This window comes from Micromesistius poutassou, assembly GCF_964030765.1.
Source record: "Micromesistius poutassou genome assembly, chromosome: 13".
In the NCBI taxonomy this organism is placed as follows: domain Eukaryota; kingdom Metazoa; phylum Chordata; class Actinopteri; order Gadiformes; family Gadidae; genus Micromesistius; species Micromesistius poutassou.
In genome coordinates this window covers 11,109,701-11,125,798 of record NC_140283.1, presented here as the reverse complement: position 1 = coordinate 11,125,798, position 16,098 = coordinate 11,109,701, and the positions used below count along the sequence as shown (strand labels likewise).

Here is a 16,098-nt window from a genome sequence, read left to right as displayed (position 1 = left end):
TTTCCACTAATTCATATTCAATATTTTGTTTTAGAATCTTTATAAGTGTAAAACCATGATTTATTTCGAAACGTAATCCGGGGAGTCCTTAGAGAATCTTGTTGACATGACAAACACGCACACCCGGAAGTAGAGTATTTCCTTTTCACCCATTCATAGGCTGCAACGCACTTTTAGTGGGCGTCGGTTTTGTTGACGTTCTTGGGGTATTCACATACGAAGTACTTCAGGAAATGACCTACCCGCAGACTGTTCGCCGTCGTTCACTAAACGCTACGTTTTAGTCGCAGACGCGCTACGCAACGTAGTAACTGTCACTCACAGGGCATTTAAATGGCCATACTACAGATCCCTTGTCTTTATAGCGCGTTCATAACACTGTTACATGTTTATTTTCTCTCTGAGGACTTGGACATTCGTGTTTTTTTTAGTAGGGGTACATTTTAAAGTTCGTTTCCTGGGCTAACCTCCATTCGACTACTCAAAATGAGCGACGAGGACGAGTTTATGCAGAAAGCCCGAACTGGGTTTGAGGATCTGTGTCGAGCTTTGAATATGGACGAGGAGGCGAGCTGTGAGGCATGGAAGAGCTACGAGAACATCAGCAGGAACTACACTCTGGAGGTAGACCTTTATGTCCGATATATCTACTGGTATATCTACTGGTATATGCTGTTGTTTACCGGTTTCTGCGTTCGCATTCAGCGTGGACCTACGTGCCTATTTTAGACATTCACTAAACTGTTACAGTGTGATGGGGTAACTGTTACAGTGTACACCTTAGCAGTGACATTCAGTAACACATTCACTAACTGTTACAGTGTACACTTTTACAGTGACATTCACTAACTGTTAACTGTTACAGTGTGTTACTCTCTTCAGAAATAATTGGCGATATTGAATTCCATTCAGCATTTTGTTAAAGCATTGGAACTTCCTTGTGAAGTGTAGATATTCAGACGTCTCACTATATGCACTTCTCGATTAGGTTTTCCAGTGCAATGCGGTTATATTCTTACGTTACAACTGTATAATAACAGCACTGATCCAGTACCAGCTAGCTGTTCTATTATACATATTATTATAATCATTATTTGCAACACGCATGAATAAACGCGTTTAGAAATGCGGCTCAGGGACTTAACACAGTTAAGAAAACATTGTAAACAAATGATAAATGTAAACGATGAGATTAGACCACTAGAGGGGAGAATTTCCAAAATGGTTGATTACCCTGGTGACACATGATGCCCCACCTCCCAATAAAGTGTTTGACACTGTCCATCTGTGTTTGTCTGTCTGTGCTTTTCTGTCCTTCCCTCCTTCTTTCCTTATTTTACCTCCTCACCCACGACAACCTCACCCAACCAGGGGAGTGAGTTACACTGGTTGGCATGTGCCCTCTACGTGGCCTGTAGGTCTTCTGTGCCAACTGTGAGTAAAGGCACTGCTGAGGGCAACTATGTCTCCCTGACCAGGATCCTACGCTGCTCAGAACAAAGGTAGGTCAACATGCAACATAGCTGGCGTCCACCCCTTCCCCTAGTTATACCAGAAATAGTACCAACCTTTCAATGGTGAGTTATGGTTGTCTCTCTTTCTTGATGCTATCTGGTGCGATAGGCAGGGGATTTACAGTGTAATTCCTTGCCTACTCACTGTTGTGAGTTGCTGTACAAAAGTTTCCCCCCGTCTGCAAAGCAATGGAGGACCCTGTCATGCCCTTTGTCTCAGAAGCTGATTTACTGCAACACACTCCACAGTCTCCTGGACCAGTTTACCACCAGCCTGTTAGAGTGACAATTTAACCGTGCCTGATAAATGAGTTAGTTAGTAAAGTTTAATAAAACATACACATACAAAACGCAAAAAGAGAACAAACATTGGGACCAGACTTTGAACAATAGAATTGAGGGCATTTGAAAATAGAGATGTTTTTAGACCTTATCTCTCTCTCTCTCTCTCTCTCTCTCTCTCTCTCTCTCTCTCTCTCTCTCTCTCTCTCACTCTCTCGCTCTCTCTCCCAGCCTGGTGGAGTTCTTCAGTAAGATGAAGAAGTGGCAGGACATGGCCAGTGTGCCCCAGGACTTTCGCCAGAGCACCGAGAAGCTGGAGCGCAATTTCACCGTGTCGGCAGTCATCTTCAAGAAGTACGTTCCCATCTTCAGGTCCATCTTCAAGGCCCCGCCCGAAGAGCCGCCCCGAGTTCACCGCAGCCGCAAACAGAGGTAGGGGAGACGACCACATAACCACGGTGAAAGGAATACACACCTCACAATGACAAATGCATCGCCCCTCGCCCCTCACAAGATAAAGAGAGACGATTGTTACTCTTGTGCTGAAGTGTTTTGTTTTTCAATACACTAGAGACATTTCACTAAATCTAAACTTCTTTCTAAATGACCATGGACATCCATGCGTGCTGTCTTGGAGGTATCACAAATTAATATTTGGTTCTATAAAAAGTTAGATAAATATAGTAAATTGGCCTTAAAAAACAAATATTACAATTTCTTGTCATTTTCTTATGTGGCCTGTTGAATAGCCAAGACATACATACCTGAAATGACGTGTAAATACAGAAAAGGGATACTACACTGCAGGAAAACCCCCAGGCTGTCCCATCTTAATAGTCTTTTCAGTGCCCTTGCCAACCAGCAAAGACATGTAACGCATTCATGTGACACAAGCTTTTGTCAAAGCACGAGACATTTGGTTAATTATGGGATTATGGGTATTGGATTCAACCAGAGAACATTGGGGTCATGCATTTAGGAATGAATGCTTAATCTTCTTTCCCTCCTCAGACGACATCCATGCACTGTCTCCGAGGTGTTCAACTTCTGCTGGATTCTATTTATCCATGCGAAAGGTAACCATGAAGAGACTCACCAACCAGAGAAGCACCAGTTGTAGTTACATGTACACTAGTGTTAAACATGGCAGTTAACAGGACATACCTGCTGCAGGTATGTCCTGCAGCAGGTAGAATATGAATGCTCATATACTGAACCTATAAAATAGTACAGAATCTCCTTGTCAATCTCAGTAGGGGGAATCTGACTATTTCTTCATGTTGTTTTTATATACAATTATTTTGACTCAATTTATATTTGTATTATGTTCCCTTATTTGGGACATTATTAAACCCTTTGCGGGCCTATTTAGAACTCAAAAATGATAGTGCTATTATATATATATAATTATAATGTTATAAAATGAGGGATATTCAATCTATCCTACAAAAGAAAAATAGAATTGAGCCAAAGTAAGGCACCCATGTTTAGCCACTCAAGTGAACCACCCAAGCAAGCCCACCAGAACATCAGAGTATAGTGAATTGAGAACCGAAGCGATGTTCTGGAAAAAACTGGCAGTGGGCCAGCAGTGCTGCTAAGCACCAACGGAGCCACGGATTAGATTAGTGCGGAGGGTCACAGTGTCTGGTGGGGCCGGGGTGGAGTGTGTGAACAATAGATTTTAATGTGAGGACATGTTCAGGCTTGTTGGCACCAGCTGGACATGGTCCAGTCAATCATTGTAGCCATGTCAACACAGACGTTTATATTAGTTTAACAAAGGAAGTTAAACTTACGTACGTAAAACGACGCTCGGCTAAAAAAAACGACGCTTGGCTTTGAAATTTGTTTTAAGTGCCTTGTTCATATGGGCACACCCATCTTCAGTCTTGAGGTTTACACTGGTTAACGATTAGGTCTGTTTCATAGTGGCTGCTTGGCTATCATTGTATTGTTTCCACCTCAGGTCACAGAAATCCCCACATTGGTTAGAATCTGGGCAAATATTTGTAATGAAACATGTCTGTGCTTGCCTGTTCTTCAGTCCTAGGGTTCTAATAGAGGTGAGGTTAAAAAGAAAGGGAAGCCTTTCACTGTTATTTAGTAACCTAACTAACCTTTAACCTTATTTACTATTATTATCTCTTCACTATGGATACCATAGACAAACACACCTTAAAAGGAAGGAATGTAACTTTAATTCTTATTCATATATTTTTTATTCTTTCTTTCTTTTGCTTGACCTCTCTCCTCCTCTTCTTCCCTCATCCCGGTCTGCAGGTAACTTCCCGATGATCAGTGACGACCTGGTCAACTCCTACCACCTGCTGCTGTGTGCGCTGGACCTGGTCTTCACCAATGCTCTGCTCTGCAACGCCCGGAAAGACCTGCTCAACCCAGACTTCAGAGGTATCCTGAACCACGCTCTCTGTTCTTATGTGCTTCTCTAAAGCCAGAGTGGGGCTTCTAAAACAATTCTTAATGCAAATATTTATATCATAAGAGTGTAACAATAAATATTGTTACAATCAATATAACATAATATATAACATATAATATATGTGTTTGCAATCAATATAACGCAAACACATTCCCCCAACCAAGAGCTATGAAAGTGTAATGACATTTTCATTAGAAAAAAAAGAGTTGGCCTGAGTTTGACAACCTCAGGCCACATCATGTGACCTCTTTGCCGCGTTTCATCCTCTGTCTTCCTAGACTATCGATGTCTGACAGAAGTTCAGGACTTTTATTTTTTTATTCATCTACAGTAGGATTGGGTAAACTATACTCCAGCTCAGACATGGGCAACATAGAAGAAGCCCACAGAGAAGACTGTTGGGAAAATCAGTCTGTCTAGTTACTTGACCAGAGAAAATGAGACGGAGAGGTAATAAAGTCTGTCAGCACGAGGGCCTCGGATTTATTAAGTAAAGTGGTAAAAGTGATACAGGTTCATAAAGCGTGAGAGATCGAATATTTCTAAGTCTCTATCAGCGCTGAGGTCGTCTGGAGCTTCGCCTCCGTGGAAGTTCTGCTTCAGAAGAGCATGAGGTGTTCTGTGTGGTACAGTCTTATGCTGTATTTTCCCTCCTAACGAGGTGTGTGTGCGTTTGGGTTGGTGTGTGTGTTTTTTGAATGTTATCAGCGCTGGCGGGGGGGTTACCTGGATCCAGCTCCCGGTTCAGCTCCCTATCCTTGAGAAAGGTGGGAGGCTGCGGTTGGACTATGTGTTAATGACTGTGGTCCAACGGTGGGATTTCTAACCGTCTTCTGGGTTGACTGGATCTTATGGGTCATGACATAAAAGTTGAAAGGCGTACTACACACCTGTTCTTGCGAATGTGTGGTGCATTGTCTGAGTTTCTTGCATCTCTCCATGTTGGGACATCCGGCCTCCGGCTCAGGCCTTGACCTGAAGAATAGCTGGTTATGTGTGTGTTAGTTTAGAACACGGGTTAACTATATTCGTAATGTACGTATCATCTGGTGTGTTCATAACGTACATATCATGTGGTGTGCTCATTGGGCTGTTTTGCCCATCAAGACGGCTGGCCAAATTAATTTATAGTCAATCCGGTGATCACAAATCAGTATTAGGGATGCCAGAAATACCAATTAACTCTATTAGAATACACGCTTTAAAATTCAACAAAGGCTTGTGTACCTTTGCAGGTGTATTTTTTTGCTTTGAAAAAAGTCTGCACCAATATTTTGCACCAATATACAAATATGGAAAGACAGTTGGATCTTTATTATAATCTTTATTATATCGTTACACTCACACCGGAGCTCCATTGACCACGCAGTTCTTTACCTGCTGATTAATGTTGACATTGTAATCCATTTTGAATCATATCTTGGTTGATTGCACCCAGCCAAAGGTTAGTGGTGGTGCCATCCTCTTCCCCCCATAGACCTGCCCCTGCGTCATAAGCATGGAGGGAACCTGGCTGCAGTATATTTTGCACCACAGTTTACTTTACAGGCAGCTTCCTCTATGTGGGAAAACTCCATGTCAACACCACATGTGTAGAACCACTTATAAAGGGGAAGGCTGTGAGCCCTGATAATGATGCAAGTCTGATCTCCTCCCCCCCCCCCCCCCCCCCCCCCACACACACACACACACACACACACACACACACACACACACATCTTATCACCTCCACCAGTCTGCTTACTGTCTGAGAAGAAATACAGTACTTGTTACACCTCAGGAACTTCAGCTGAAAGGTTAAGTTTAGGGTCATTATGAACACTCTCACAGTGCAACAATGCAGCTTTGTTATACAACCCATATTTCATTGTAATACATTTTCCCCTACTTCACTCCCTTCAAGTTGATTAATGAGCCAATGTATCAATTTTATGATGAAGCAAGATCATCCAGATATCTATCCCCCCCATGTCTCCCTTTTTATCTCCCCCCTCTGCTCGTGTGTGTGTGTATGTGTGTGTGTGTGTGTGTGTGTCTCTCTCTCTCTCTCTCTCTCTCTCTCTCTCTCTCTCTCTCTCTCTCTCTCTCTCTCTCTCTCTCTCTCTCTCTCTCTCTCTCTCTCTCTCTCTCTCTCTCTCTCTCTCTCTCTCTCTCTCTCTCTCTCTCTCCCTCCCTCCCTTCCTCCCTCTCTGGGCTCCAGGCCTTCCAGAGGAGTTTGGCAGTAAGGACTACCGGCCGGCCCCGGGGTCCTACTGCCTACTGGGGAAGCTGTGTGAGCTCAACGACGGCCTGGTCCTGGAGGCCAAGGGAGTCAAAGAGCACTTCTGGAAGCCCTTCATCAAGATGCTCTTCCACAAGAGGGTACACACACACACACATACACACACACACACACACACATACACGATGGATGGGTTTGAGGAAGACGTTTTGAATGTATACGTGTGTGTGTTCTACAGATCCTGAAAGGCAGAGAGGACTCCTTGACTGGTTTCCTTGACCCCATGAACTTCGGAGAAAGTTTGTACGTTTGTCCCTCGCCAGTCTTAAGCTCTTCTGCTGCTCTACTCTACTGCTCTATTCTGTTATTCTTTACTCAATTTTACTCTACTCCACTCTATTGTACCCTTCTGTATTCTATTCTACTTTACTGTTATCTATTCTACTAGAATCTACCCTATTCTGTTATACACTACTAAATTATGCTCTACTCAATTCTACTAGTCTAGTAAGTCTAGACTATATAAAGTCTAATGGTTCAACTAATTATATTAGTTGAGCTCTACTCTACTTTGTCTCAATCTCTGTACTTGCCGTCTTTATTCTGTACTCCTAATTGTTCAAGCATATTATAGCATACTCACATTAGATATTATAGCACACCACAGCATAACATGACCTGTCTGTACAGCGGTCTACGAAGCATGATAACATAACACCTAGCACAGCATATCGTGACATGAGTGTGTTCTCCAGTGCGTCTCTGAGCCGGGTGTATGAGGAGCACGTCCTGGCCACCGGCAGCCTGGACGAGAGGATCTTCACCGGGGAGGGGGCCAACGAGGACATCGGCACCCCAGCACCGTGCCTCAGCGACGGGCCGGAGAACCAGGACAGCGCCGCCTATAGGCTGCACGCTAGCCTCACCGTAAGGAATCACAATCACACACACACACACAAACACACACACACACACAAGTAAACCAAGTTTCCCTTTGGGATAATAATAAACCTACTACTACTACTACTACTACACACGCATACACACATAGTTCAGCTTGACATTTAGTTGCTTGTTGCTCTTGATTTAATTTCTATGATCATGGATTTAATTTCTCATCCATGTTTTTGTGCTAGGGAGATTCATTTTTCATTTTCCTTTTCATATGGGCTAGGATTTCTGAGCTAAAGAGAGGCAGGAGAGGAGAGTGTAGTGGCTAGTTAGATCCAATCCCTGCCAAAATATACTCTGTATATAATATATAAAATATATGTATAAAATATAACCCCTACCTGCTCCTTATTGACGTGTATCTGAATGGAATTGCGGTTAAAAACAAGCAGTTCTAACTTCCCAATAAGAGACTGCACTCCTTGCATTCCTTGCACCCACCGTTCCTCTGTCTGTGCTCAGGCCACGGCCCTGAAGGTCTCCACACCGCTGTCCAGCAGGAAGTACCCCCCAGACCCCCGCCTGTCCTCTCCTGTGTCCTCAGCCATCCAGAGTGTGGGCCGGCTCCACAGCCTGCTGACAGGGGCCACACAGGGGCCCAGCACCAAACTCACCCAGATCCTCAGGTAACACCCAGGGGACTGTGTGTGTGTGTGTGTGTGTGTGTGTGTGTGTGTGTGTGTGTGTGTGTGTGTGTGTGTGTTTGAGTATCAACCTGTGTCTCTGTACACTCCGCAGAGCCTGTGCTAGGGACCCCAGTGATGTCATCAGTACGAGACTGAAGGAGATGTTCCAGACCTTCTGCCAACACTATGAGGACCAGAGCCAAGAGGGCCAGGGGATGGGGAAAGGTGAGCACGCACGCACGCACTTGTTTTAATATGTAATATTGCTTTACCATACATTACCATACAGTGAACCCCTGAATCGGGTTGATTCCGGCCATTTGATTTAGGAGGAGAAATTTGGGAGAACAGATATGAATGCCACAATCAAATACCTTGTGTAGTGAGGACAGTATAATTTAAGCATGATTGAGAGCAAGAGTGAGAAATGCTGAGTGGGATTGGGGGTCTGCTTCTCTCTGAAGACGTGGCTGTGAAGTTCTTCCGGCTGGGGGAGGCGCTGTACTACAAGATGTTGGAGGCCATCGTGGAGAGGGAGAAGGTGATCCTGGGAGAGGCCGACCTCTCTGTGAGTACGCCCCACATGCACCAAGCAGCTAAGCACACACTGATGTGATGTGTTTTATCACAAACCTTCCAATCTCACACCGGGCTAATCTGAGTGATGCAAAAAAAGATCAAACTATTGTAATTTAAAACACAGTCACATTACTCTAAATTTGTTTTTATTTTTCCAAATTGTAATCTTTAATTCATACCGTCCATGTGCGTTACACGCACACCGAGGATCCACTGTCCATGCAGTTGTTACCAGCGTTGCACTGTTGTATAGTGGGATACACTGCTTTTTTTAAAAGTGAAATAGAGAGGAAGGTATGGGGCACGCTCTACCCTGGGAGCCCCTGCAGGATACCCTTCCAAACAGATATTTTAATGTTGTTTATGTCTAAATATTGGACAAACATTAGCCTGTTTAATTGAATACACATTTGCAGCCCTATTCAATGTTTATCGTTCTTGTGTGTGTTTGTGTGTGTGTGTGTGTGTGTGTGTGTGTGACAGGGCATCCTAGAGCAGGATATCTTCCATGGTTCTCTGATGGCCTGTTGTCTGGAGATCGTCATCTTCTCCTACAGACCTCCGGGAGACTTCCCCAACATCCTCAATATCTTCAAGATCCCAGCCTACCACTTTTATAAGGTACCCTACACACACACACACACTCATTGATACCATTGCTATGCTTGACCCCTGGCAAAGTGATCCCCACTGGGATCGCTAGGTAACAACGCAACACTCATAGATGTTAAGTCTTCATTCTTTCTAGGTGATCGAGGTCATGGTGCGGGCCGAGCAGGGCTTGTTCCGCGAGGTGGTGAAGCACCTGAACCACGTTGAGGAGCAGGTGGTGGAGAGGCTGGCCTGGGACTCCCGTTCCCCTCTCTGGGACTCTCTCCGCAATGCTAAGGACAAGGTCCCCACCTGCCAGGAGGTACACTAGCAGCCTCCCTCACCCACTCACATACACACTCACTCACTCACAAATATGATCTACTAAGGGACTTCTATGGACTGCATTTGTTGATTAGAAATATAAAAAATATATTTGTACACCTACATTATTTTATGTAGTTATTATAACTATATTATATGACCTCATGCATAACAGCAGAATTATATATATTTTTGGCTTCTGGAATCAGGAAATGAATACATTTAACCAAGAAACAATCAATAATGAGCACCATTGGTGGTAAAATAAATCATGCAATTGCTGAATTCAAGTCATGTAATAGAAAGCCAACTGTGCTCAGTCACTCACTCTGGTGTAACTCGGTCCGATCCCTTAGTGTATTTTTGGTGTGCCGTCTCAGCAGAGGGACGTATCGTGTTCATAAACAGGTCTACTGAGCCTTTAAGTGGAGCTACTGTGTGTTTTAGGTGATGCCCCCCCGCTACCTTGAGGAGAGCGAGGCAGCGGACAGCAGGTCCAACAGTTCGCCAATCACCCCCGTCACCCGTGGCCCCGACCTCAGCGCCAACAGCACCCTCAAAGGTGGGTGTCACAAATCCACCATCCTACGCAGGTGCACGCATTTGAGTAACTGTTGTTGGACCTATAACGCGACAGACACAGACAGTAGGATAGGATGGGCACTGATGCATGACGCTGTCCCCACCTCCAGGTGTGTCCCCCTCTCCCACCGGCCTGCTGGACAGGTACAACTCCCCCCCCAGCGCCGTGGCCCCCCATCGTCGCCGCCTGTTTGTGGACACGACGGAGGCCCAGCCCACCTTAGTCACGGTGCAGATACCCCTGCAAGGTGAGACCAAGGTTTTACCTCTGAACACAACCCCACCCCCCCGCGGCTCTGGGTTAAATATAGTCCATTGTTCAGATTGACCAATGGAAACATGGTCATCATTGTGACCTTTGACCCCTGCAGGGATCACGTTCTTCCCGCTCCAGATGATCCCGGGCCAGGGATCGACGACACTGCATCCCATCTCGGCCCAAGCTCTGACGGGGACCCTCAGTGGCCAATCACCAGCCCCCAAAACGCCAAGCAAGCCGACCAGTGTGCCACTGAGGAAAGGCTCTCTGTCGCTGTTCTTCAGGAAGGTTAGTGTCCGTAAACCTGTCACCATAGAGACCATCATCACGATTTCCACAAGCGGTTAAACAAATCTTCGCTATAACTGAGATTACTTCATCCATCATGACGGAAGATGTCATGATATCATGCAACTTGTTGAGACTCAACTTGTCGGTTAGGTCCTAGTGTTTCAGCAGGCGTAAAATTCAAAGTCATTATATGGTAGACATTTTCTATAATTAAAATTTCTATATTTCTTCACATGACTTTTCTTTGAGTCTTCTATAAGGTGTTTGATGACTCTATAAACAGCCTTTTTTACAGCAGTCCCTTCCTCATTCTTCTTCTCCTCATCTTGCACATCATCAGTATTATTTGAGTCAACTTCTCACCAGTAGCCCCAATCTACCGGCCTGTACCGAAACCATTCACTCATAGTAGCATCTAGTGACCCCTCCTCCCCCTCGTCCTGCAGGTGTATCACCTGGCCAGCCTGCGGCTCAGAGACCTGTGTTCCCAGCTGGACATCTCTCGCGAGCTGCGGCAGAAGATCTGGGCGTGCTTCGAGTACTCGCTGGTCCACTGCACGGAGCTCCTGATGGACCGCCACCTCGACCAGCTGCTCATGTGCGCCGTCTATGTCATGGCCAAGGTATGTCTGTCTGCTCTTCTGTCTCCCTGTCTTTGGTGTAGTTCCGCATGTGTACTGTCACTGTGTGGTTGAATTGGGTCGTACACGGGGTGGATGGAAATACTGGTGTGGTGCCGATTTAAGTGAACCTAGAACTGCTTCTCTACAGGTCACCAAAGAGGACAGATCTTTCCAGAACATCATGAAGTGCTACAGGACCCAGCCGCAAGCCAGCAGCACCGTAAGGCCGATTCATCTCCTCTACAGCCCCACTAAGGCCTAATGTTTTTCCTTTTATCTGAGCTTTTCTTAAAAGAAATACATTTTTTTATACAAGCTTTTAATTACATTTATAAAACGGGTGGCTTAAATCAAGCGATCTGATTGGTTCCCAACTGTTGTATATTGAGCGTATACACACAGCTATGACGCCCGTTCAGTTTACGGAGTTCAGTATCACTCCGCGCCTAACTTGAACTGTTGTTTATTTATATATAAAAGCAATAGCATAGTTCACTGAAGCCTAAAAAACATGTTGATTGATGGAGAGGGTGGAAATGTTGTAAAGCAATAGGCACACGGTGAGTGAACTCGATAGTAGGCTAAATTGCCGGCGAACCAAGCTACCGTCTTTAGCCTAGCCTTCTCTCTGAAGGACGCTATAGTGTGTTGCATAGCAACCGCCGTACACTTTGCCGGCAGCCAGGAGGGACTACTTTTTTGTATCCGTTAAAAAAATGCTTTTCCGAATTTCTAGCTTTTTCAAAATTCAGTGGTATACGGTCATTATACCACAGTTAAGGGGCGTTGTCCGTCCTGACGCGCAGCGGAGGGACGGCGACCCCCTTAACTGTGGTACACAGCCTGTCGTGATCTATTGCTTAATTATACATTTTCTTATCCAGTCAATACATCCCTTGAGCAAAAGCTTAATCCAAATTAGGGGTGGCCTCAACTAAGATTCTGCATAGTGGAATCTGATTCATCAGGCCAGACCTACCTTGACTGATCGTCTAATTATATGATATATATTCTTTACATATGCGGCTCAATGATGCCTGATTTTTAAGTACTATTGCCTGGTTGAAATACTTCCTTATCAGGGTTTCCCACACCTGTATAAAGGCACGGTGCAGCGCCTCCGTTAAATGACAGACCACCATTGCATATAAATTAACTTCATAGTATGAAGACAATGTGAGCGCATTCATGTCAGCATCTTTATTAAATTTGACACAAAATAAAGGCTACTATTGTCCTTTTATACTATAATATAAACCAATATAATGTACCGCCATTATTAAAATACATCTATGATATAAAACAGTTGCAAGTCTTGGATGAGACGTGAGCTTCATTCTGTCTGATTACACACGGTATTCACATTCACATTCACACTCTTCATGACAAAACCTGCATCGATAAAGAGACTGTGAACAGCAAAAATGCTTCCGCTTTCACAAGTGGAGTGGTCTGACATGAGAGCTTGTGTTTTCTGTGTGGTGGTTTCCCTTTGGCTCCCTCTGGGTGTCTAATCAGGAGCAACCACAACGTGAATACAATTAATACTCATATATTTATATACATAATATAATACTGTTTATTATATAACCAAAGTGAACGCAGCACTGTCTGGGACCATGTTAACAGAAGGCCTGTGTGTGTGACACAGAGTGATAATGTTGACTGTATGTCGCTGACACTACTTTACTGTGTGCCTCTCAGGTCTACAGGAGTGTCTTGATCTCAGAGAGCCGGAGGAACCTTTCAGATGGAAACAAAGTCAGCAAGCTGAAGTCCCCTGGCAACAAAAACCAAGAGCAGGGTAAGGTGGTCAACATAACAATAGACAACGAACCAGGAGTGGAACACAAAATTGCAGTACGCCTATCATACGGATGAAGCAGGTATTTTCTTTTTGCCCGTCACTGACACTGTTTTCCCTCCTCCATCCGCCCCCTACAGGTGGCACTCTGAGCACCTCCTCCTCCACCTCCTCCTCCTCCTCCTCGTCTCTGATGGACCAGGAGGAGCGGGGGGACCTGATCCGCTTCTACAACCAGGTCTACATCACGCCCATGCGGCCCTTTGCTGTGCGATACTCCCTGAGCTCTCTCTCGGCAGGGGTAAGACTCCTTAGGGGATGGGTGTATATGTCTGGGGGTGGCATAGTTGAGGGGGTCTTAGGGTAGGGGGGTAGGTATTCATCCAAGGACCTTTAAGACTAGGTATTAGATTAAAAATTTGAGCCAGGCTTGAGTATTCATATTAATAATCTTGCCATTTTGTTATTTGTGTGTGTGTGTGTGTGTGTGTGTATGTGTGTCCCAGGCGGAGTCCCCCCCCCTGTGTCCGTACCCCAGCGTGCGGTGCGGTGCGGCGCGCCGGGTGCAGCTGTCCAGTAAACACTGCGTCTATGTATCGCCGCACGGGACCAGCGCCCCCGCCACGCCCTCCCCCCGCCACAACATATACTACTACATCAGCAACAGCCCGTCAGATGTGAGACACACACACACACACACACACACACAGACACACACACACACACACGCACACACACACACACTGATGTACTGATGCACTGATGCACTCATGCACATATGGAGTCATTCACCCTCTCTCTCTCTCACTCACTCACTCACTCACTGACACAGACAGACACATACATGAGTATAAAATCTAAGTTAACAATACATGTAACATGCAGACAAAAACATGAGTTTATAATACAATGCTATTATATTTCCATCCATAATTAAATGTATGATACAGAGCCCGATATTTGTGTCCTCCATCGCCCCCCTGCAGCGCCTCCGGGAGATCAACAGCATGATCCGCACGGGGCAGAGTCCCAGCAGGAAGCACAGCCTGCCCCTGGAGGAGGAGCCAGAGGCCAAGAAGGCGTGTCCAGAGAACCAATCGGCACTGCTCCGCAGGCTGCAGGACGTGGCCAACGACCGTAGCTCCTCCCACTGAGACCCGCCTCTCCCCTCTTGTCATTAACATTTTTTTGAACAAAGCTGTATCAAGTCGTAGGCCGGCGTCTGGAGAGCAGACACCTCAACTGGCTGAGCCAAACAAAGAAACCATATTCGTTCTCCTCCTCGTATGGTCAGATGGAGCTAGAGAAAGCAAATGGGTTTCTCTTTTTATTCCTGTCCTCTTGATGACTACACCTCCATGCACAACTCTCAAGGGCCAGGCTGAGAGGAGGGCATGCACTTCACCGTTCACCCCATCTGCCCTCACGCAATCTCCGTTCTCTTGCTTCCTGTGAGCTGTGCACGCCAGTCAACAGGCCCGTGAGCGAGAAGAATATGAACATAACAGGAAGAACAACAACGAAGACAATGAAAAATAAATAATTTGACTAAGAAATAAAATTTAACAGAATGGATATTCCTCTCTCGCCTCTCAGCACTAAACCCATGTAACCGAAACGGAATCTCTCCCTCTGAAGCATGCTGGGAAGTCCCGCCCCTCTTGCCAATAAACGCATATTAGAAGCCCGTCGTTCCAGGTGTTCGTCAGGAGACGAGGAGGACTGGGAAAGAGGCTTCGCTGTTGTCTTAAGGTCGCATTATGCTTGAACATCTGGTGCTTTCATACTACGTTTTCAAATTAAGAAATATGCATATTTACATATATATTTTATGAAAGGAAAATGTATTGATAGATGAGCTAAAAAGTGTATATAGTCTGTTTTTAATATGATATTGTAAATGCAGATCTTGGTAGTTGCTCTTTATTAAGTTAACTGTTTAATAATTTGTACCTTTTTTTTTTTCCTATTCCCTATCCACGATGTCTGTTTGCATCTAAAGCTTTACTGTCTCTTTGGCCCTCAACAATTTGCCAAGTAAGCCTACTCTTACAGCAGTAAGCAGCTTAGCAAAGCAGCCTAATACATCAACACTAGCACTCTTTTGACCCTGTACATTTTTATTTACATTTTTTAAGTATGTTGTTTGCAGATGTGGATTTTATTCGGGGTTCATACAGAAGAAACTCCTGCTTGTTTAGGATGGTTCTTCACCAGCTGTGCTATCTTACACTCCTGTGAGATGGTTATGCTAGAAGAATTAAGCTTGAGTTTAAACCATATTATAGCAATGTACACGCCACCAAGGTGGCTGCCACACTCCACCAAGGTGGCTTTTCTGGGCTCCTCCAAACACAGGACGCAGGGTGGTGATGTTGAAGCCGGTTTGTTGTAAGGTTTGTAGATAATGATACAGGGCCTTGTGCATAGCAAGGGCCCTTAATAACTCACACACAAACACACACTGTTGACTTAAAGAGACTAACAACTGTAGGCCAATTCATACATAGTTGTCATCGTTGATAAGGTTTAGATGTCTTTAATTACGTGGATCTTCTTGCAAATAATTTTATACAACATTTGATCACACATTTTTTACGAACTAAAGGCCTCCAGTTCCTTGTAAGAGATAGTTATTGTTATAGGTGCTGGATTCACCCCAAGATTTGAACTTAGTTGTGATCGGTTAGTATCTAATCTAATCTAATAAGATTACATTACATAAAAGGTCACACAAATACATTATATTACACTAAATCTATTTGAATAAATTCTAACAAATTCAAAGCGTTGATGCACACAACACTGACTTGATTCTTAAGAATCTCGATTACTGTCAGTGTCTACCTAGGTTAAGTTGGATTTAATACTGAAGAGTTGGACTACAGTTTCTCTGAATCTGGGGCTTGTTCTGCCCCTGAAGTCTATCAGCAGCAAGGCCCCCAGGGGGCCCAGGATGTTTGCATGCCACAAGGAAGCATTATATGTTATGATGATAGTGTTGAAGG

At 44.8% G+C, this 16,098-nt stretch overlaps 1 protein-coding gene across 1 annotated transcript; it reads left to right on the top strand.

Annotated features, from left to right (window-relative positions):
- Window positions 1-325: 325 nt before the first annotated feature.
- Window positions 326-15,753, top strand: rbl2 (retinoblastoma-like 2 (p130)). The gene is made up of 22 exons (XM_084476993.1): window positions 326-624; window positions 1,372-1,502; window positions 2,028-2,228; window positions 2,808-2,872; window positions 4,080-4,208; window positions 6,440-6,600; window positions 6,699-6,763; window positions 7,216-7,387; window positions 7,874-8,037; window positions 8,150-8,262; window positions 8,502-8,605; window positions 9,100-9,237; window positions 9,365-9,529; window positions 9,979-10,093; window positions 10,224-10,361; window positions 10,485-10,660; window positions 11,110-11,286; window positions 11,435-11,506; window positions 12,991-13,090; window positions 13,231-13,391; window positions 13,597-13,767; window positions 14,077-15,753. The coding sequence occupies exons 1-22, from the start codon at window positions 487-489 to the stop codon at window positions 14,242-14,244; spliced, it is 3,024 nt and encodes a 1,007-aa protein (XP_084333119.1). The 5' UTR covers window positions 326-486; the 3' UTR covers window positions 14,245-15,753.
- Window positions 15,754-16,098: the final 345 nt, after the last annotated feature.